The sequence below is a fragment of the Engraulis encrasicolus genome, chromosome 14 (genome assembly GCF_034702125.1).
Source record: "Engraulis encrasicolus isolate BLACKSEA-1 chromosome 14, IST_EnEncr_1.0, whole genome shotgun sequence".
Taxonomy (NCBI): Eukaryota; Metazoa; Chordata; class Actinopteri; order Clupeiformes; family Engraulidae; genus Engraulis; species Engraulis encrasicolus.
The window spans coordinates 39370952-39392453 of record NC_085870.1 but is presented as its reverse complement, the minus strand read 5'-3'; the positions used below and the strand labels follow the sequence as shown (position 1 = coordinate 39392453).

General features: G+C 42.4%; 2 protein-coding genes across 3 annotated transcripts in view; one reads left to right on the top strand and one right to left on the bottom strand.

Annotated features, from left to right (window-relative positions):
* Positions 1-8126, top strand: part of tspan2a (tetraspanin 2a) — a 34991-nt gene extending 26865 nt beyond the window's left edge. Inside the window, exons 7-9 of one of the 2 annotated variants that reach the window (XR_010037553.1) lie at positions 3612-3695; positions 3831-6393; positions 6456-8126. Coding sequence is in view for 1 of the 2 variants with exons in the window: in XM_063215714.1 (XP_063071784.1) it covers positions 3612-3695; positions 3831-3896 (150 nt within the window). In the remaining variant the exon portion in view is untranslated. Of the gene's footprint in view, positions 1-3611; positions 3696-3830 lie in introns of both variants that reach the window. The other variant, XM_063215714.1, reaches the window with a different exon arrangement.
* A 3891-nt stretch (positions 8127-12017) lies between these two features.
* On the bottom strand, positions 12018-19321 carry slc25a55a (solute carrier family 25 member 55a). The gene is made up of 10 exons (XM_063215712.1): positions 19208-19321; positions 18131-18237; positions 17735-17860; positions 17150-17205; positions 15508-15598; positions 15242-15357; positions 14836-15025; positions 14379-14527; positions 13989-14064; positions 12018-13468 (listed from the first exon to the last, which is right to left on the bottom strand). The coding sequence occupies exons 2-10, from the start codon at positions 18148-18150 to the stop codon at positions 13309-13311; spliced, it is 984 nt and encodes a 327-aa protein (XP_063071782.1). The 5' UTR covers positions 18151-18237; positions 19208-19321; the 3' UTR covers positions 12018-13308.
* Positions 19322-21502: the final 2181 nt, after the last annotated feature.

Genomic DNA, 21502 nt, shown 5'->3' with positions numbered 1-21502 from the left:
GTCTCTGATCATCTGAGCAACATTTCATCATACTTTTTGGGCTACACTTTATGAATTAGGTACAGTTTACTTGTAACAAAGTATGTAACAGCACGTAACATATAATATATGTACTTGCACTGTACCATAAAGATGCACTGTGTACTATTTTTAGTAGTTTATTTCCAGAATTCATGCTGCCCTTTACAAATGTTACCTTTTTATGAATATTTACCACCACCATGAAATTATGAGTGTGAAAAATGCATTTTTCATACATGAAAAGGGGAATCTTAGGGGGAATATTAGATGGAAACAAACTAGTTGGTGTTCATTTTTATTTTAGGATATTTAAGCCCCAAACACTAACGAGTGTGCCACACTGTGAAAGAGCTTCCATTGTTTATTTATCCCTAAATAGAGTAACATTTATTAATTCCGAAGGAAACAATGGTTGATGATGATGGGGAAGAGGATGATGTGGCTGATGAGAACTCGGGTCAATATTACAAAGAAAAGGTCCCGCACGCTGTCCTCATTTGCAAAGTTTAATTGCAACGTTTCGGTCAACTGATCATTATCAGGCAGCTCGTTCTCTGATGATGGCCAGTTGACCGAAACATTGCAATTAAACTTGGCAAAGGTGGACAGTGGACCGTCCAGGGACTTTTTTGTAATATTGACCATGGACCTGACCAAAGGAGGTGTACTAAGCCTTCTAAATTAGATGATAACTGAGGAAAAGAGAAGTCCTTGATGATTAACTTACAACACATTGACACCAGGGGGCAATGGTGAGACAGTTACCCAGAGAGAGACAATAGGGGGAGGGGCAACTGCTGCTCCTCTGCCCACAGTGGCTGACTTATCTTGACAGACAGCTAACGGCTTCAGCCACATTTGCATGCAATGGAAATCTACTGCAGAATGGGCGCTATGGAGCCACACAAGCTGAACACGTCACATGGTTGGTATGGTCTATGTATGCTGACGTACAGTATGTCGAACATCAAAGAAACATTCTGTAAATGTACAGTGTAATGAGAAAACATGCATTATATTAAAAGTATATTAAAATATGTATAAATATAATAGCTCATCAGACCAACAATGACAATTATTTTAATAAGTGTGGCATTTGCAGCAGTTAGGCTATGTTAACTTTGAGGGGTTGAAGAGTATGAAGTAAATAGGCCCATACAGACATTTCAAATGATTACATTTCATTATACTTTTATAAATTGTAAAATACATGGATTGTGGAAAGAGACAAAACAATGTGATAGAATGTAATGGTGATTGAAGAGGTAAGCGTGACAGAAATGAGAAATAGAGAAGAGAATAGAGGGGAAGAGAGTGTTTCTCTGTGTGGGTGTGTGGGTATGCGTGCAAACATTTGCATGCATACATTTGAATGTATATCAGAAAATGTAAGACAAACATACTTAGACTGTGTTTAGGTAGTCAAAAGAAGCAACTTCCAATAACACATGAAAATCTTGCACACACACAGTACACTTTACAGACTAAATGTATCCCTTAGAGAGTTGATATAACATGTTCTACGGTGTGTTTTGCCCTATAATACTCTCTAAGCTTGGATTTAATTACATTTTACATCATACAGGGTTTTTCTGACGCATTCAGTCTGGCCGTAAATGTTGTTAGCATGAAGTGATGTCTACATTTCTGAGACACACTGTAAGCATGGTATGGCCAATCAGATGCAGAGGTTCAGTTCTCCCAGAAATGACTCAGAGTGAATAGAGTGTGCATGAACGTGTGTGTGTGTGTGTGTGTGTGTGTGTGTGTGTGTGTGTGTGTGTGTGTGTGTGTGTGTGTGTGTGTGTGTGTGTGTGTGTGTGTGTGTGTGTGTGCGTGTGCGTGTGTGTGTGTGTGACTGTGACTGTGTGTGTGTGTGTAGTGTCAGTGTGTGTCGGTACTCTGTGTTGTGCGGTTATTGCTCTCGGTGTGTGTGTGTGTGTGTGTGTGTGTGTGTGTGTGTGTGTGTGTGTGTGTGTGTGTGTGTGTGTGTGTGTGTTTGCGTGTGTAGGTGTTTCAGGGACGTGCACATGTGAAACTAGACAGCTGCCCATGTGTTTTAGTTTCCCTAGCTCTCTCTCTCTCTCTCTCTCTCTCTCTCTCTCTCTCTCTCTCTCTCTCTCTCTCGCTTGCTCTGTTTCTCACTTTCTCCAGCGGTAACGCAGTCCTGCCTTTCTTTCTTCCTTTCTGTCTTTCTGTCTTTCTTTCTTTCTTTCTTTCTTTCTTTCTTTCTTTCTTTCTTTCTTTCTTTCTTTCTTTCTCTCTCTATATACATATATGTCTTTCTATATTCCCCCTTCTCCCTCACACTCTCTTTCTGTCTGTTCACCCCTCTGTCTGTCTATCTATTTGTCTTTCTGTTTGTTTATCTGTCTGTCTGCCCTCCTGTCTGTTTGTCCAACAGGGTCTCAAAGGCGCCATGATGGTATTTATAGCGCGCAGGCAGACAGACAATTTGATTGGTTGAAGGTCTTTGTCTTTGAGCGGCGCTGGTCTCGTCCTTGTTTCATGTGACAAGTGTCATAAGCACAGGAGCGCAGGCAGCAGCAAAGCCCCAGTCCCCAATGGTGTGCAGTGTACACAAAGGAGAGTTCCATAATCCACTTACTATTCTGCCATTCATGTGCTCTCGGAAGTAGATATTGTCCACTCTCGGCAACTCGTATTTAAACATGTTCAATGAGTTGTCCAGTGGAAAAATACCACACGGGGGGTGTTCATGTGTGTTTCCCATGTGATGTTTGGTATTTACCATGATTCCTCGAGCACATAAGTCCAGCAGGAAGAGGCCTGCCCTGTCTCCATAACTCATAAGGCATAAGGATGCCATGGTTGCCGAAGATGCACAGTTCTTGACAGGCCTTTTGACATGTTATCGTCTTATCACACGGTGAGCAGATGGAACGTCTTCTGATTGGCTGAGCAGTGTCCTTTATTCCCCAAGAGCAGGACACCTATGATGTCATGCGGGCGTGCGGGCGTCTAAGTAGCTTCTTTTCTAACTTTCTGGCGAAGTGCCGTTACTAATTCTATCACATCTGGTTGTCTAGTCAAGACCGCGTCGTTAGTTCTATCGCATCTGGTTGTCTAGTCAAGACCCCGTTACTAATTCTATCGCATCTGGTTGTCAAGTCAAAAACCCAGTCGTCAATTCTATCGCATTTGGTTGTCAAGTCACCCCAACGTTCTGCACGCATCCTTATTACTTCGATAGAGGCACGTCTCTAGATTATGAAGTGGTGCCCATAGCAACGTACCATGTGCAACGGTAAATCTACGGTACTTTCTCAGGAAGCCTTAGATCAACATATTACGAATTAATACTGAAATGCTGGTAACCGGGTGTTAAGTGAAATAGTGGCCTTCGAGGTGTCCCGATCCGGCCGCTATTCTATACATAATACACAGTCTGAGTTGCCTTTAAATCAATCACATTATATATCTGCTGTTTCTCTATGTTTAAGGATCGTGTTAAGGCTTAACAAGGCTTGCCATAGTGCAGAGTCTGAGCTGTAGTTTGACACTGTGACGTAACGACACATCGCTAATCTGTGTTTCGTGTTTGTTTGTTTGTTTGTTCTGTGTTTCAGGATTGTGTCAAGGCTATTGATGATTTTTTCAATGAGAAGCTCTTCATCATCGGCTATGTGGGCATAGGCATCGCAGGGGTTATGGTAAGTACTTTGTGTCAAGCAATGCTGATGGAAAATCCATTCTGTCTGATTTGAAGGATTGAAATTTAATATCTGTCCTCTCTCTCTCTCTCCCCCCTCTCCGCTCCCTCTCACTCTTTCTCTTTGTCTTTCTAGATCATTGGGATGGTCTTCAGTATGGTCCTTTGTTGTGCCATCCGAAACAATAGAGAAGTCATTTAATCACCCTCACCCCACCCCACACACACACATATACACACACACCACCCCTCCCCCCTAAATCCCCCATACCCATCTCCAGCCTCAGCCTGTAGGGTTGTCTGGGCAATACTATTTTGATTTTTGACTGATAAGGGGGGTGGGGGGGTGGTGTGGCGGGGGTCTCATCTCTTGACAAATGAGGGAGGGCAGGGTGGCTGTGAAAATGGGGTGGCTGCAGAATAACCGCACCGCACAAAAACACTCTTTATTCATAGATATTCTTTTTCAGTCGGGCTCATTTCAGTAAGTTTCAGGTTGTGAGTGTGTGCACAGCAGTATGTGTGGTGTTTAATGATGACATCATCCTAGTGGAAGACACACTGCTTCAGCATTAGTCCCAGCATAGTGCTGCCCGACCCCCCAAATTTGTCCATTTTCTATTCCCCTCCCTCTCTGCTCCTCTAACCCATATTAATTTACTCCCCTGGCCGCTGTGTTTGCAACTGGCCGTCAGCCGAGTTGTATCAATTTGGACACCAGATGGAAATTAGCCTTTGTGCTATAATCTGGCACGTTTGCATATATGTTTGTATGTATATGTTCATTAATGTGCAACGTCCTGAAAAATAAAATAAAGTAAGTAAGTAATTAGGTAGAAGTACTCTTACAAATGTAATTACAACACTAGTGGTATGATATTACATGGTTTCCACTTTGTAATTCCATACTACTATTGTTGTAATTGCATCTGTAAGAGTACTTCTACTTTATACAACTCCGGCCGCCAGCCATCCCCTCCTGCACATACATGGTCTCTCTACTGTATTTGCGTAGGCTGAGGTGCGCACAGGGCTTGTGTACATATATAGCTGAGGTCCGGAGGGTAAGAGGCCGTCCGCATAAAGAGACTCCTTGTGAGATGTTTTCACATCCAGGAATCACATGGAGGTGGAAAGAACTTGCTGGAAGGACTTCTGGAACTTGGCCTCTCAACCCAGGCGCCTGTGAAGGGCTCCTCCCCTCCCTCTCCCTCTTGCTGAGCGCTTCAGACCCAAGTTCTCTCGACAGCTGGACACTTTATGACTGGTGATTCAGCCCGTGTGTCACTGAATTATAAGAGCATTACCACACTAGTGACGACAGTCAGGTGTGATTGGAGAAGGGATTCCTTCCCTGATGACATTCATTGTAGTAAGGTGAGGTAGGGAGCTTCAGGTGCTCAATTGAAAAGCCCTAGCTTATAGTGCATTCCATCAGCCAATAGTGATGATATTCCTAAATTGTTTGTTGTCCTGAGTACTGAGGAATTGGGAAAAAAAATGTCCTATGCACACCTATCCAAAATCCTGAGTGTTCTGACTGATACAGATTACCCTGTGCTGCTCAGTTGGCACACAGTTCCCGTGTTTTATGTAATGTAGCTAGACTATGTGACTCACATCTTCTTTCTTTTACTACCTTTGATGCTGAAATGGGTTTTAAGACCAAGTCTGACCAGCCTGCCTATTGTCAGTTCTGTCTTATCCAGAGAAATCCAGACCCAGTTAAAAAACAAAAGCAATATACTGTATAATTGAAAGCTATACATCATCAAAAGCTACTCATCATCATCTGAATGAATGATCTGATTGGTTGCAGCTCTGTCCAGTAATACACAAAGACATTTAAAGGATGCCCGTTGATCCTGTCCCTAAGCACTTCCTGTCAATGGAAGGGAGGGCTTACTGTACCTCACTCTACTTAGGCCTACTATCTGAAGCTGTCTAGGAGCTCATGGTGATAGCCAGGCAAGAACAGGACACTATGCTATCTTGTCATGTGAGAAGGGATAGGGATACGGCTGCTGAAAGCTTTGCACAGGCCTATAGGACAAAGGGATCTGAAAGGGCCCCCCTTCCAATACATACAATGCAATGAGGACCCAATTCTGGGTCCCCTCTCTCCCTGGGCCAGGAACAACTGACCAGGTGTCAGCTTCCTTGGGGATAGAGATTTCGAGGCGGATGGAATGCACTATTAGGCAATGAGGAGTTAATGGTGGGTTTGGGGCTCTCTCCTTCCTAACCTCAGGCTCCTCTGGGTAGAGAAGAAGGCTGCTGTGGGAATGTTTCAGTCAGGGGACACTGCCAGAAATGTGGCGGAGATCATAGGTTGTAAATATATCAAAAGAAGTCACCTTGTCAAGGTGCCCCACTCCAAATGTTTGTCATTCGCACCATGCTTGCCGTTTCACTCATCACTCACACTCAGCCCAGACTGTGGACGCGGTCGGTGTAAGCAAGTCTTGCAGTCTCTGCAGCCTTATTCACATGCCTTTATAAAAAAACCACCTACGCCCATAACTTGCTACACAGTGAATTGTGCGGTGATAATTCAACAGTGAGTCAATCTAACATCTTTTAGAGTGTATAGTACTCTCTAAGTGTTGAATTAACACTGCATTTTTTTTTACTGTGTAGCCTACATGTGACTCACCCATGCCCATCAGATGAGATAACCTACTGTATGTCGTGTCATGGTTGTAAGAGCACGCAGGCTGATGCTATCACTGCTAAGACGACACATGACAAGCCTTGACAGGTCTCACACACTTGGGAGACTCGAGAAGTTTCTCTCGAAGGTCCCATGAGGTCCTCCCTCATGAATCATCTGGACCTACTCATGCTAGGGCTAGTGGCAGGCACGAACACCTACACTAACACCCTTAACGTAACCACTTAATCCTGAATGGTCGTCAGCACAGTCAGTCAGTAGGTCTCATGGCCGTGGCCGGGCCTGGTGATCTGGATGCCGTGTGTGTGTGTGTGGTTGTCAAGGTTCACTACGTTACTTTAAGGCCTTAATGTCTTAAGACGCAGGAGGTAAACATACTCACAGACGCCCACACATATACACACAACTCATACGCCCACACAAAAGCTCATCCACCCACACACTCACTCACGTACACAAATAGGTTACACATCCTGTACCCATTCACATAAATACATGAGTGACGAGAAGAGTTAATTATGCCTAGGATATTTTTAAAACTAATTCATAGTTATTTATAATTCTGAAGTAACTGATTTTAATGTGTGCTCCAACAAGTGAAGCCTAAAGAGGGCATGTACATATGATATCTGTGGCAAACCAAACAATGTGGGTATCTGAAGGAAATGCTTTTTCCAGCAAAAAAAGGGGCGGTCATTTGAGGAAAATCAGAACAAAAACACAGAAGTAACAGATAGCTATATCTAACTAACTGTAGGTTGGATGTCCAACAACCAGCCCTTTATTTAAAAGGGCGTCAAATTTGAATTCCCACAATGCCCTGGTTGCCTTGGCATGGATTATTTGTAAATGAATGACATAAATTTGTGTTTCCGATGAAGTGAATTTGTCAGAACTCGCTTGCTTACATGGAAGCCGCACTGCCTAAGAGCCTGCAGGCTAATGTGATGGGTCCAAGAAAGGCCTGGCCCTTCGCCATTGTCTAAATGCCAGCTTTAATTGGTTCCTTAGCCTCCAGTGGTTGGACTGCAAGACCCAGATTTTCGGTGCCTTCTCAGAAGCATACACTCCTACAAAATAGGGTGCAAGTAGTGGAGAAGAATATAAAGTCTTAACGTTCCATTTTATTGTTACAAGCACAAACTTGTCCTTTCTGACACCCTTTTGGAAGGTGAAGCATCGCTCTTGCTTGTTTCAAAAAGCCGATTGGCCACAGGTTTACTATGGGTCGTAATGATCTGTCCATCATCAGATTTTGGAAGTAGTTCAACAACAAAACGAATTGCACTTGTTAATGACCTTTGAAGGGTTCCAGCAAGAACCCTTTTAAATCCTATGATCACAGTCATACAAGTGGTGTAGGGATCAGAGAGGGTTCTCCAGAAAGTCCTCTTTTGGGTGTATCAAGGCAGGCACAGGCTTGTTTATGGGCTTATTCTAAGCATGCTCTGTTATGTGTCTGTTGTTTGCGTGTGTATAAAACGTTGCTGTGAAGAAATGTACATTTTGTGTCAAACTGTAATATCTCTTTCTCTTTTTCTCTCTCTGTTGTGACAGTTTGTTTTTGGAATGCACACGAGATGTGTATACTATAGCTGGTGTGTAGATTTGTGTTTGCTAATCATGTAAAAGGAAAAACAAACGAAAAAAAATGGATGCTTTTCATAGCATGACATTTTGTAGCAGTTTCTAAATACAAATTGCTTTGAAAAATAAAAGGTAATGATATGGTATTCGGAGGTTATGAGTGACTTCATTTATTCCATTGGTAATGTATGTAGAGGGGCCCTCTAGAACTTTCTGTGAGCATCTTAAGACTGAAGCTTGGGTGTTTTGCCAGGGCATGTTCACAGTCAGTAACTCACACTTCAGACCAGCAAGAAGGTTTACACTAGCAGTATGCGTCTGCGTCCTTGGCATATGCAGTGCTGGCTGCTGTAGTCCTGCAGATCCTATTTAGCCAGATTACCCAGAATCCCATTCTCGTGCCTTCACTACAGCACCAGAGTGTACCATTACTGTAGTGTCACGTTTGGCCCTATGACTGAAAATGAGCTTAGTCACTCTAGCGTTGCACGACTGGTATGGGGAGCACACTGGGGGAAGGTAGTGTGGGGGAAGGTAGTCCACTGCAAGTAAAGGAACAACAAAACTTCTTACACTGTAAATATTGCAGTGAGAAATGAATCAACACCAATCAGTTAGGTAGCAGTTAGGCCCAATGAGAAGAGTTTTATGCATCTGTGAAGTGTTGAATTAACACAGCCCAAAACCTCTTACACTGTAAATATTGCAGTAAGACATAACTCAACACCAACAGGGTAGGTATTAGGTAGGTCCAATCAGAAGAGTTTTAGATATGCATATGTGAAGTATAGTGTTCAGTTAACACTGCACGATTTACTGAGTACTGCTCCTGATAAAGAACAGAAAAAGACCTGGGGAGCTCACCATTGAGTTCAGGAAAGTTTTGCTCACACTTTCTGAGAACTCAGTCCCTCCACAGAGCATTTGGCAGATGACCAGAATCTCATTTCGCCAGCCCTCACCACACCAATTGGGCATCTGCACTGCATTCTAGTGTCACGTTTGTCCCTGTGACACATATATGCAATGAGCTTAGTCACTCTCACACAGCTGTGAACCAGTCTGCTGCTGGCGTAGCTGGAATGGGCATATCTCCCAACATGTGACCTGGAATTCAGATATGAGACAAGGTGCGACATGCTGACGGTGGTGGTTAACAACCAACCTGCCTGTTCCACAACCAAACAAGCAGTCATGTTAAAACACGCTAGGCCCTCACAACATTCCTAAGAACCACATCCATTTCCATCAAAACCATTGTGAATCTATTGATATTCATAGGGAAAACATATAAAGACCTACATGGCTATACAAATCATATAAAATCGTATACTATAATACATTATGTTATAGACCTATGATGGGGCACTTTTATAGTAGCCAGGCCATGCCCTCCTAGTGACGTAACACCTTCAAGTCTCAAAGAGATTTGGAAGACGATGATAATCAGGCTACTTTTATAATGCTTTTATATGCCATATAAGTGAGGGACTCATAAACAGTATGTCCATGTACAATGTTTGTGTGTTGTGGCACATGGAATGTGCGTGTCTTACTTATATGAGGAAAATGAGCAATGTGCCACCTTGTGCCACACAATGTATATTCCATATATTAATCATGTTGTTATATTGATATACAGTATATATTTAGGCCTCTTGTCCCAATCCAAGATCCATGACCAAAGTCTTGTACATACTCTAGGTCAGGGGTGGGGAACCTATGTCTCGAGGGCCATTTGCGGCCCTTGAGGCCATTTTATCCGGCCCCCGATATAGTTTTAATGTTATGCAGCTTCAATATGACATATTTTGTAAAGGAATATTAGAAAATACATTTGCAATACAGCTCAGTTATATTCAGGAAACCTAGAGAAGGTGGAGAGTGTTTAATTAAAGGTCTCTTCAGTATAGTCCTAAAGTGCAGGGGGAAATCCGGGTTTGTGTTCATAATACGGCCCTCGGAGGACTTTTACGGCCCTCGGATGAATTAGAAATGGCCCCTCAAATGAAAAAGGTTCCCCACCCCTGCTCTAGGTACATATTGAAGTCTATATATAGCATTGATAGTGATGTTGATTGCACAATGTGTGATTGCGCAAAGTTTCTGCGGAAGTGCTTCAAGTCTGTAGAGGATGATTCAGACCATAGTTATATTTCACACATGCATGCACACACAATGTTATGCACATGCATTAAAGAGGGATTGTTCTTAAGTGTTGTAACACTGATCATTCCCATTGAATATTATCACGGCAAAAGACACAAATACGAAGGGAGCTATTCTGACTGCAGTAACTAAGCATGTTTGACTGTCTTTTGAGCTCCTGCTAGAAGGCTTACCTGTGTGAAACGTGGCACCAATTCTCAAAAGGTAAAACACATGCCAAAATGAGGTCAGATGTTTTAACACTGCAATTTAAGTGAAGGCACAAATGCTGCAGATTGAAATTGCTTCTAGGCTGCAGAAATACTCCTGGACCCTGACACATCATGACACAACATGAGAAGCAAAACCCTTGACAGCGCAATTGGGTGTATTTTTTCTTTCTTTCTTTCTTTTTTAAGATGATCATGTTAACCATGGCACAATGAATTTGAATGAACAATGAATCATCTACAGCACACAGGCAGCCAGGCATGAATTTGCAGGTTCTGCATTAGATGCAAATAGGATGGGCCATGTTCCATTCCCTGAATAATACCTGCTCTGCAGGTGACACCCATGTAAAGCTCCATTAGAGTGTGGCAGCATACAGCTTTGACACCCATGTAAAGCTCCATTAGAGTGTGGCAGCATACAGCTTTGACACCCATGTAAAGCTCCATTAGAGTGTGGCAGCATACAGCTTTGACACCCATGTAAAGCTCCATTAGAGTTTGGCAGCATACAGCTCTGTCCTACAAAGGGAAGGTGCAGTGACTATGCCTACATTGAAACTGAAAAAAGGCCTTCAAAGTATTGATATTGGTTTGGATATTATAGTTATTGCAAATTTGACAAGGCAACATCTCTAAAATGGGACACATTTTATCACTTTATCACAAGATAAAGTTGTTATGGAGGCCATTTCCAGTCTAAGACCTGGTCTATGCCTCCCTTCATATTCAGTCTGTAAAGGTCACCGGGCCTTTTTCTGCTCTATAGAACATTTCTCCTAGACCTCTTCCTTGGTGACCTGATGCCTTCAGGGCTGTAGTTAACCTGTCTAACTACCTTGACACATAGCCCGAGGGCCTAGTCCAGGCCCAACCAGTCACACACCTAGCTTGTAATGCAGTCAAATATATGGCCTGGTTAGGATGTGTCAACATGGCCAAATAAAATGACACCGCACTCCAGCTTTGGTCCTCTGTCTCTCTACAAGTTTGTGTTTTCTGCATTCAACATTGTCCCACAAATTGTCACCCTTTCGGTTCCTTCCAAACTGCTGAAGAACCTTCATATTTTATGAATTGTGCTATACAGATACTATGGCCAATTATTGTTCTGTTGCAATGACTTTGCTGAGCTTATTTTCTCACAGCCCCACCCAATTCCATATGGCTGGCTATGCTACTGCCATTGTGCAAAGCCGACTTAGTGAAATTATACGTACCGTATATGATATTTACAGCCGCGGAAAGAATTTAGAGACCTCTTTGAAATGTTCTGATTTTTCTATGGATATGCATGTGTTTGAGTAAAGCAAACATCATTTCATTCTATAAAATGCCATTTAGAACATTTATCTGCAGAAAATTACAAATAGTCAAGATAACATGAGATGTTTGCAGACCTCAAAATGGCAAAGAAAACAAGATGATATTAACCTAAAACAACATATAGATGTATTAACTTAGGAAGAGTTCAGAAATCAATATTTGGTGGAATAAGCCTGATTTTTAGTCACAGCTTTCATGCTCTCCACCAGTCTTTCACATTGTTCAATGTTGTTTACTACTGTATTTTAAGAAACAGTATCTAGAAATGTGCACCATCAGTGGAGTAGAATAATCATGTCCACTTAAAAGAAATTTCACATATTAAGTGATGACACAAAACAACTTTGGAAATGCAACGTATGGTTTTACATTTTATGTTTATTAAAATCATTTAAAAAAATAACAAAAAATGAGTGATAATATTACAATGTGGTTTAGTTTACACAATTTGCATTTGTTGGTGCTTGACATACTGCCATGCAGGGGCCACCAACTGTCAACCAGTGAGGCACAAGTCATGGCAGTTATCCTTCACATTTAAAGACGAGCCAATTCTCTCATAAGGCAAAGACATACACATAAACGGAGACACAAAAGACTTTCAGAGAAGCCATCAACACAGAGACAGAATATGCCATGGAGAAAACGGACGTGAATGTAACAATGATTGCTTCAAGTACTGGAACTCACTACTGTACACCACAACATATTGCAGCACCAAAACCTTTAATACTGTGATAAATAATGTAAGACACAAGTAGTGTCTTTGCATGCAACTTTAGTGCCCTTGTGAACACAACGTGCGTTTTGTGGCTTGGTCCAAATAACAAATTAGTAAATGTGATGTGGGCAAGTTAAAACATGGCTTGTGTATAACGGTATATGGTCACACCATGCAAAAATCTCAGCACTTCCACCTATGAAATAGCATTCTTCTTCATAACATGGCCCACATGAAGCCAAATTTGAATTTAGGCATGTTTACATGAAATGTTTACATGAAAAGACCTTTGTCGAGGGAAAACTGGTCTTGACATTTTTTTTACATACCAGTGTCATAGAAATTTGAACTGAATTTACACAAAAATACACACAACACTGAAAACACAATATGATTGATAAAAGGTCTTAAGTCTTTTTTTTAAAAAACAATTGTGTACCAAAAAGGACACCATTTTCCCTCCCTCACTGAGGGAAATTCCATGAGAACTTTCTGGAGAAAGAGTGGACCACTGACAATATTAAACCCTTGTAGTGGAGTTTTTCTTGGCCCCGTACGTAGGGGCCATAGGCGCCAAAGAGTGCAAACGTTGGCTGGAGACCCACACACACAAGGCAGGAAGCCACAAGAGGAAGTGCAGTAGAGTCATGAACACACATTAACACACCATAGAGGAAGTGAATGCCAGGTGGTATATGTGTGAAAAAACTCAAATAATAATAATAAAAAAGACAACTGAGCTGTGTTTCAGTAGAAGTTTCATTCGAAACTTCAGCCAGTTTTCATCAGAAGTCAGTAGGCTGTAGTAGCTGCCACTTGTCTCTCCATTCTCTTCCTTATTTCTTTCCTTGGTTAAATACTTCAGGGAGTCTGCAAAGTAGAAAACAACCAGTCTCTGGTGGGAGGTTTCTCCACCTTTTTTCCCCCTTTAAGCCGACAGGAGGTTGAAGGGAGTCTGGCCCAAGATGAACTCTCCGACGCCCAGAACGTACATGACCTGCGCGATGCCGAAGAGTGGTGCGATGACTAGCGCTCGACAGCCCGCGCCCTTCAGGAAGGCAGATGGGCCCTCACGCTGCATGATCTTGCTGTAGAGCGGGGAAGGACACAGGAGATAAGGTTACCACTAAGTATACACACACACAAAGCACAAGCTTACATACACTGCAATGCGCACGCAGCTCAATGGAAACTTGAAAAGCTGGTTGTGCAAAGCGCCCCTACAAACAAATTCTAAGAGGTAGTGGAAAAATACTAACATACATGGGGCTATATGTGGGCCTCCAAAATGGTTTGGTATACAACTTGAGTCAAAACCTTCAGCACGTCTTGTCAAAGAGGGTTTATAGGCTTGACTGCAGCACACTGTAATATTATGAAACTCAAACGAATAGGAGCGTGTTGCACAAGCCAACACCCTCCCACTCAGCCTGTCAATCAAGTGCAGATAGCTGCTCAACAGTTATCAGTGAAAGTTCTTTCACTAGAAGAGGCGTGGACCTCTCATTCTAAATGCTGCCCCGTCTTGCTGTACACCATGTCTGCCCTGACAAACACAATTTTGATTCCTTTGCATGTGAAGCAGACTTCGACTTTGTGTTGCCTTACCTGACACAATCAACGACACCCTTGTAGCTCTCCTCGTTCGACCCTCGGCTCAGAGACTGGAGACGCGTCTTCACCACTGCAGAAAGGAAGCACATCAAAGAGACATAAGCACACTAGTGAGTCATAGCGAAACTGCCTTCACTGCATGCACAACTTCAAGTCCGTGGTTTACAACCTGGTTAGCATGTGCACCATTTAGCTTTTCACATTATAGCCAATTAGACCGAAACTTCATGAAGCTTCCTGTAAAGATGACTCGCACAAAGCACATTTTAGCTCATCCAACCATTTTCACACCTACATTCAACACCTTCAGACAGCAGAAGTTTCAGTTTTACATTTTGACTACATCCAGCGTATGGGAGGGAAGTGTGCAGAGATTCAACATACCATCGCATGGGTTGACTGCCACCGCGGCCGTGGATCCTGCCAGACAGCCTGCCACAAATGACCAGTAGAAAGGTGTGGTGCCATTGGACTGGCCCAGGTGGTGCAGGTGAGCGAACAGAGGGAAATAGACAACAGAGAAGGGTACGTCTCTGTGGGCGGGAGGAGAGAGAAGGCCATTTTAAAAAACGATACAATACCCCTTCAAGACGTTTATCTCCGATATTGATTAATTTATACGTTGCATTTTAAAAACCTAAACAACTCGCACTATTGAATAACAGAAAGTTATTTATAAAAAAAAAAAAATGAAAAATGCACATAGTGAACTTAAACATCTGCTTTGCTGGCAAGGCTCAACCATGCAAACAAGATGGCGGCGTTGGGTTTCCTTTATGCAAACAAGTTGACTGTGTGTGTGTGTGTGTGTGTGTGTGTGTGTGTGTGTGTGTGTGTGTACCTCATGAGTGTGGCTCCGAGGCCTCTGTAGAGCCCCTGGATGCCTTGCTGTTGCAGGAGCTCGCGTGCGATCTGTGTGGCGGAGATGGCGCGTCCCGGGGCTGGGCTGGCCGTGTAGGAGCGGCTCAGCACCGTGGTAGTGGCTCCCAGCTTAGACGGAGACATCAGACCCGGCTTCCTCTGCTGAGCAGCTGAAGGAACGAGAGAATACAGGAATAACTGAATGTCTACATACGTACTACATACTTTGGTTCAAAGTTCAACAACAAAGGCTGATTTTCAAATATTTTTTTTTATAGTTTCCTTTACTTGTAGTTTTATATTTTATTATATCATTATGGATTATGTACAACATTTAACATGAAACTGCTCATCACCCTTTTCTTGACAAACACAAATTATCTTACCTAGCCTTCCAGCATCTTGGAGCTGAATCTTGAGCATCTCCATTGGAGTAGTGATGACGACTTGGCACATGCCAGCACCACATCCGGCCAGCATTTCCTTAAACACGGTCAACTTCCTGCAAAGCCAACAAGGGATAGATACGGTTACAAAACAGGAACTCTAAAACAGCGATTCCAAGAAGAGGGGAACCAGGATGATCTTTCCTGGGAGGATCTCTCCAGGGAGATCATACGGACACACAGTGGTGTGAACAAAAGGTACTCACCCGTCCTTGGCAAGGTGATGACGAAAGAGGTCATTGGCAGCTAGCTTGATGGCCTTCTCAGGGGTGACGAGAGTTAGGTTCACTGCGGCACCTACCAACACAAATGCATTCAAGATTAGCAAAAGCAGAAGTCCACTGTATGGGTTACTCTCTCACACACACACAATTTAAAACAGTTACAGTTTAAGGAAGTAACAGATATTCCCCACCACCATCATACCAGAGCTTTTTGAAATCCTGAACAGACTTAAAATGACCTGATGTGTGTATATTAAATTAAGTGAATGGGCTTACAGTGAGGTTGTAAAGTGTAGTGGGAACACTGTGGAATGATGATGGTGGGGGATTTTTGCATTTTAACATCATACAAATCACACTTTATTTGTATATTATTTTATGTTATAAAAGAAAGAAAATAAAAACACTCAGTTATCATTAAGAATAAATGAAGTGAAATGAACAGAACAGAGAACAGACAGAAATGAAAGGGCAATCCAGACTAGATAAAATGGAGATGACCAGATCTTGATCGGGATTTAAGATATCTCAAGATCGCCTAGCCTTCAGGATGAGGCAAAAGACTAATAATACAAAACTAATAGTACAGGCAAAGGAGCAGTAAGAAGAAGCAGGCAGTTAAGGCCAAGAAAATGGAAGACAGGACAGTTGGCCAGAACTCAACGACACAAGATGTTAAGACGGCTCAGAGACAGGACGCAAGACAGACACAGAGTGATCAAATGACGGAAGACAAGAAAAGCCAGGAAAAAAAAGGGACAGCTGACTAAGAACGAAGAAGACAGAAAAAGTGAATAAAAAAATATATTGAACAAATATAGAGCATTAAAATATATGTATGTATATATCCAATCAGTAATAAATTAAAAAAGAAAAAACAACAACAAAAAGATATTGGTGCCTAATTTAAAAATAAAAGCGATGTTGTAAGAACCATTAAAATGATTTGCCTCCAGCGTGGCTGCGCCATAATCGGCTAGCCTTCAATATGCCCGGGTGGAGCCACGTCTGTAACATGGAAAAACACAGATGCAAACAACAGCATTCCTCACACAACGAGAGCCTCAACACTTCTGGCTCCCAATCTCCTCCAAACTCATTCCTCCGTTTAACGTTTTGCACAGATTCATCTATCCAATATAGTTTACATATGGAAACGAATGCTAAGAATGGGACTATGCAGAATAACGTCACTGTAAAGTCTCCACTATAAAATGTGGAAAGGAGTATTGTCAAAGACAATGAAATGCACAGGATTAGGCCTCTTGTCTGGGGACAGATACAAGAGGTATTTTGCACAAATACTTGGCAGATGCCATGGCATGCAGTTGAGTGTAGGTGAAACATACCCCTCTATTAACAGACTAATAAAAAAAGAGCATGTCCCATACAATTTGGTAGATTTACAATAATAACTTCAGATCCCCAATGACTGCCTAAAGCAGGATGCAGAACGGCTCATGGGCCACGGTGGGTGTTAACTGGTAACAAAGAATGTCTACAGCCCTTTCATTCTGTCACTCTGCCCTCAGCATTCACATTTCTTATCTAAAAAAGTAGCACATCTACCAAAAGCACTCTAACACTTCACAAAGAAATCTCGGCGCAAAATGAAGAGCCTTACCTCTATACATGCCAAAGTAGCCCTCAGATCGCACGGTTTTGATAAGGCAGTCCATCCTAAAGAACAGAAGAGAAAAAAAAACACAAGGTAAACTTTAGGCTGGTGGCCAGTACACTTAAAGGCCGTGGAGACCTGCTGATTATTCTCTCACATAAGTGCAAATCAGGCCAATGAAAGGCCGCCGTCTACAATACGTAGAGCCTTGCCAAAAATATACGAGCCGGCCTGCAGCTGGCATTGAGACAGACAGATAGCACGAGAGAGAGAGAGAGAGAGAGAGAGAGAGAGAGAGAGAGAGAGAGAGAGAGAGAGAGAGAACGAGCGAGTGCAGCCTAGCCACAGCACACATTCCAATGGGATTAGTCTGCGCACAGGATGGAATGCGAGAGCCACGGCTAGCGGGGATCAAAGACCTCCCCATGTTGGTACGGAGCCCACTCTCCGTCCCCTCCCCCCACCCATACCTCCCCACCTCAAATTTCCTCTATTGTCCTGTTGAAAGATGAATGCCACCGCAGCTGGCTCTAAAGGCTCCCTTGTAGTAGGTAGCCAACGTGAAAAGAAAAGGAGAGGGATTTTACTCACATGTTCTTGTAGACCTGATGGCCTTGCCTCTGGTTCTGTAGCCTGGTCTTGGCCAGGTCAATGGGGAAGACACAGGTCACCCCCACAATACCAGCAATACCACCATTGATCAGCTTAGCGGGCAGGCTGCAGGAGAAACACACATCAAAATCAGAAAGATTAGAAGTCAAAAAAAGATTTCAAATCAAGGTGTGCGTTTAATTTGGCATCCTTCGACCCAGCTCTAACGACAGAGCTTGAAAGGTTCTTTTTTGTTTAGTATAGATTACCAACTATGTGCTTATGAAAATGGCTTTAGGACTAAAATAAAGATATTAACTTTTTCTCTTATTTGTGTTGGGTGATGTGTATGACTAATCAAGACTTCAGAGATGACTATGGGCGTAGAGTACCTACCTGATGGGTTGCTGAGACATGATGACTTTCAGAAAGGCAATGAATTCCAACAAGAGGCAAAAGAGCGGTCTTAGTGTTGCTGTGGTAGGAAGTCAAGAGATGACAATCTGCAGAGAAGAAAAAGGAAAGCGGAAGAGAAAAGGCGGGTAGGTTAACACCATATGCACTAAACACGAACACACGATGACACATAAGCCTTAATCTCCTCTTAAATACACCACTAAAGTCATTTAACCTTCTAACCCTCATCCATACCCTAGGACCACATATGGACCACAAGAACTTCCGGTACACACAGGGAAGAGGGCGTGAGCACAGCAACACGAGCCAAGACTGAGATGGCTGTAATTGGATAGCCAAGGGCTCTCTGGCAAGGACCTAGGATTGCACTTGACACTACTACTATTGTGTGGAAGATCTGCCATGCATGTCACGGCAAGATGAATACAAAGCTATGGCGTGCAAGTTGACTGTAAAAGATAATCACTAGTGCTAGGCTTCTTCCATGACTGACGCCTAATGTCAATCAACATCTCCAGGCTTCAGCAACTTTTCTGAATGCCAACCAATAGAAATTGCTCGAGCTGGGGAAGGGGCTGCCCCTCCCCCACACCATACAACTGAACACCACCTCTCTATCTTCGACAAATAGCAGGACCTACCATATCATAGTAAAACACTATGTTACGAGTTATATTTAGAAATCACAGAAGTAAGTGGGGAAAATGACTTAACGCATGGCCTGATGGCCAACAAGACAAGTATTACCGGCGTTTACATTCATTCAAACAACGACAGGAAATTCCACGGTTGCCGTCGACAACCGGTAGACTATGGTGGTGCCAGATGAAGTCAGATAAAGCAATATGGTTATTTAAAAGATAATGCCGTTAAATACAATAACTACAGTAAGTAAATACAATATTAGTGTTTATGTTAACAATTTATCGCTATTTAGTGCAACCAACTAACCAAAATGACCACTCGTTTGGAGCTTCTACGCAGAAAACACTTGGTTGATAAACAAATCCCAAACAGAATAATATCATTCTGTGATATGAAATGCATTCCACTTACCGTATAAATAGTATTCAGTAGTTTATTGTCTTAATCTTGCGAAGTGATTCTTTCCTCGTCGATCTTTTGAATGGACTGAATACGAATGTGTCTTTCTAAATATTGGGCAGGCAACGTAAAGCGTCACGAGCTTGCTTTGACCAATCACCTCGCCAAAATTAGCATGTGTCAGTGTGATTGGCCAGGCATTGGAGTAATTTTCCGTGGGCGTTGTGAAGTATCAAATTGCATCAAGATGGCCCCTTGCCTGGAAGGGAAAAGAAAAAAGAGGGGGGGGAAATCAAGTTCACATAATAACATTTATGTGTAGTGTGTATAGATTCTAGGTTACTAAACATGTAGGTCTTAACTAATTAGTATTACATGTAGTTTCCATAAAACCACAGATCTAAGTAAGTTTAAAGTTTATTGATGGTAAAGTCAGATCTAGGCCTCAACAAAGCAGCAGATTTTTTCAAATGTGTAGGCCTACTAATGAAGATCAGATGGACTTAACTGATGAGTAGTAGGTCTACAACCCTCCCAAAATAGCCAACCGTAATGGGCACAAGACTTACTACACTGGATATTTAATCCTAGGAAGCGTCATTAATCATCATCGAATAGGGTTCTCCCGACCCTTAGGCCTGGGCTACTGTTTTTGGGCCACTTCCGAATCCTCTTCTTTGACCAAGATTTTTCTCCCTAATGTAGACCTACCTTGTTTTAATGGCAGCTGCTTGGGAACAATACACACAAAGATAATACATTACAAAACATTATTTCCCCCTTTCATTTCCCAACATTTTCACAGACAGAAAAGGTTAGGTCTGAGTGAATTACATCATCTAAAAGTCATTCCTCCTTATGACTGGCTGCACCAAAGAGACTGATTGTCAGAGGAGCTGGCTGGATTTACTCACAGATAGCGGCATCTCCATAACGTCTTATTATTCTTAATAGGGATGCACAATACCCTTTTTTTGAAAACCGATACAAGTACAGATACTTTTACCCCCAGCATAGCCTACAATGAAAATAAATGCATAGCCTTGTTTTTTCCACCTGTGATAGGCTATTTGTTTTATTGTCCATTTCCATGTAGATTTAAATGTTAGTAAATGTATGAGGCGATAGTGAACGTCGCGAACGGGCTGGGTCTCCACTGCCCTCATGTCAAGCGTGTGCTCCACACATTTTGACCAATCATGGACCATTTAGTAATTGGTTGTAATGAAAGTTTTAGGATTTTATGCAGCATGCGTAGTCTAGTGCTTAACACTGTGAATAATAAAACAAAATGTGAAACAAAATAATAAAATTAAATGTAAACTATTGATTCATTAATTAGTAAAAATATATTCATGAGGAACTGATTAAGAGCTGAAAGAGCTGGCTCTCTTAGCTGAGCCAAAACAACCGGACCTCAGAAAAGAGCTGAAAGTCCCATCACTAACACACAAAAGCTCAGCCACTCATGCAGACTCGGACAGTGAACAGCATGGTATAGCATGTCTAGTCACAACATGTCAAAAAATATGTCTGAGCGAGTAGCCTAGAGGTATATATCGACATGCCCGAGCTGGAATGCTGAGGAAGCAAATTCCAAAATTCCAGCCAAATTCCAGGCAGTTGATGTTTGATCCCATTACGATATCAGGGCTTTGGTCTCCCAAACAGGGTTTCATGTGCTTTTGTTGGCGGGACAATTCATGCCATTCTCCTGTGATTAGTCTAATCATGCCCAGACAATGGCAGCTCATACAGGCGGCTAAATGACTTTGTATGGAATGGCTGGAAGTCACCGGACTAGGTTTAGCGATGGCAACAACCTGCCCTTTTCCAAATATTGGGGACAACGACTTTCTATTGACCTACAATTGGTCTCTGTTTGATGACAAAAACAGTGTTCATTGATATGTACGTAGGTGAACATTTTGTGACGGCTGGGTGGATAATATACTTACTACATTGTTATAGTGTTGTCCTACCTCATGGCCTACTGTGCCGAAGTTACTTGGACATGTGACCCAAACACCAACTCAGAAAAGAAATGGGCCAGACAGGGCGGGAAAAAATCAATAATGGAGCCAGCTAGGTCATAATGAGAGTGATGAAATAGAGACCTGAAATGTACTGTTTCTCTCCTCTTCACCCTCCCTTACAAGTGCTTTTGGTGAGCATAAAAACAAGGCTCACATAGGATTGAAAGCAGACACACTGGACCTTAATCATTTTTTGTGACCTCTATAAAGTGTGATCTCAACTCTTAACAGCGGGGCCTCATAACATGATATCTTTTTTTGGGGAGAACTA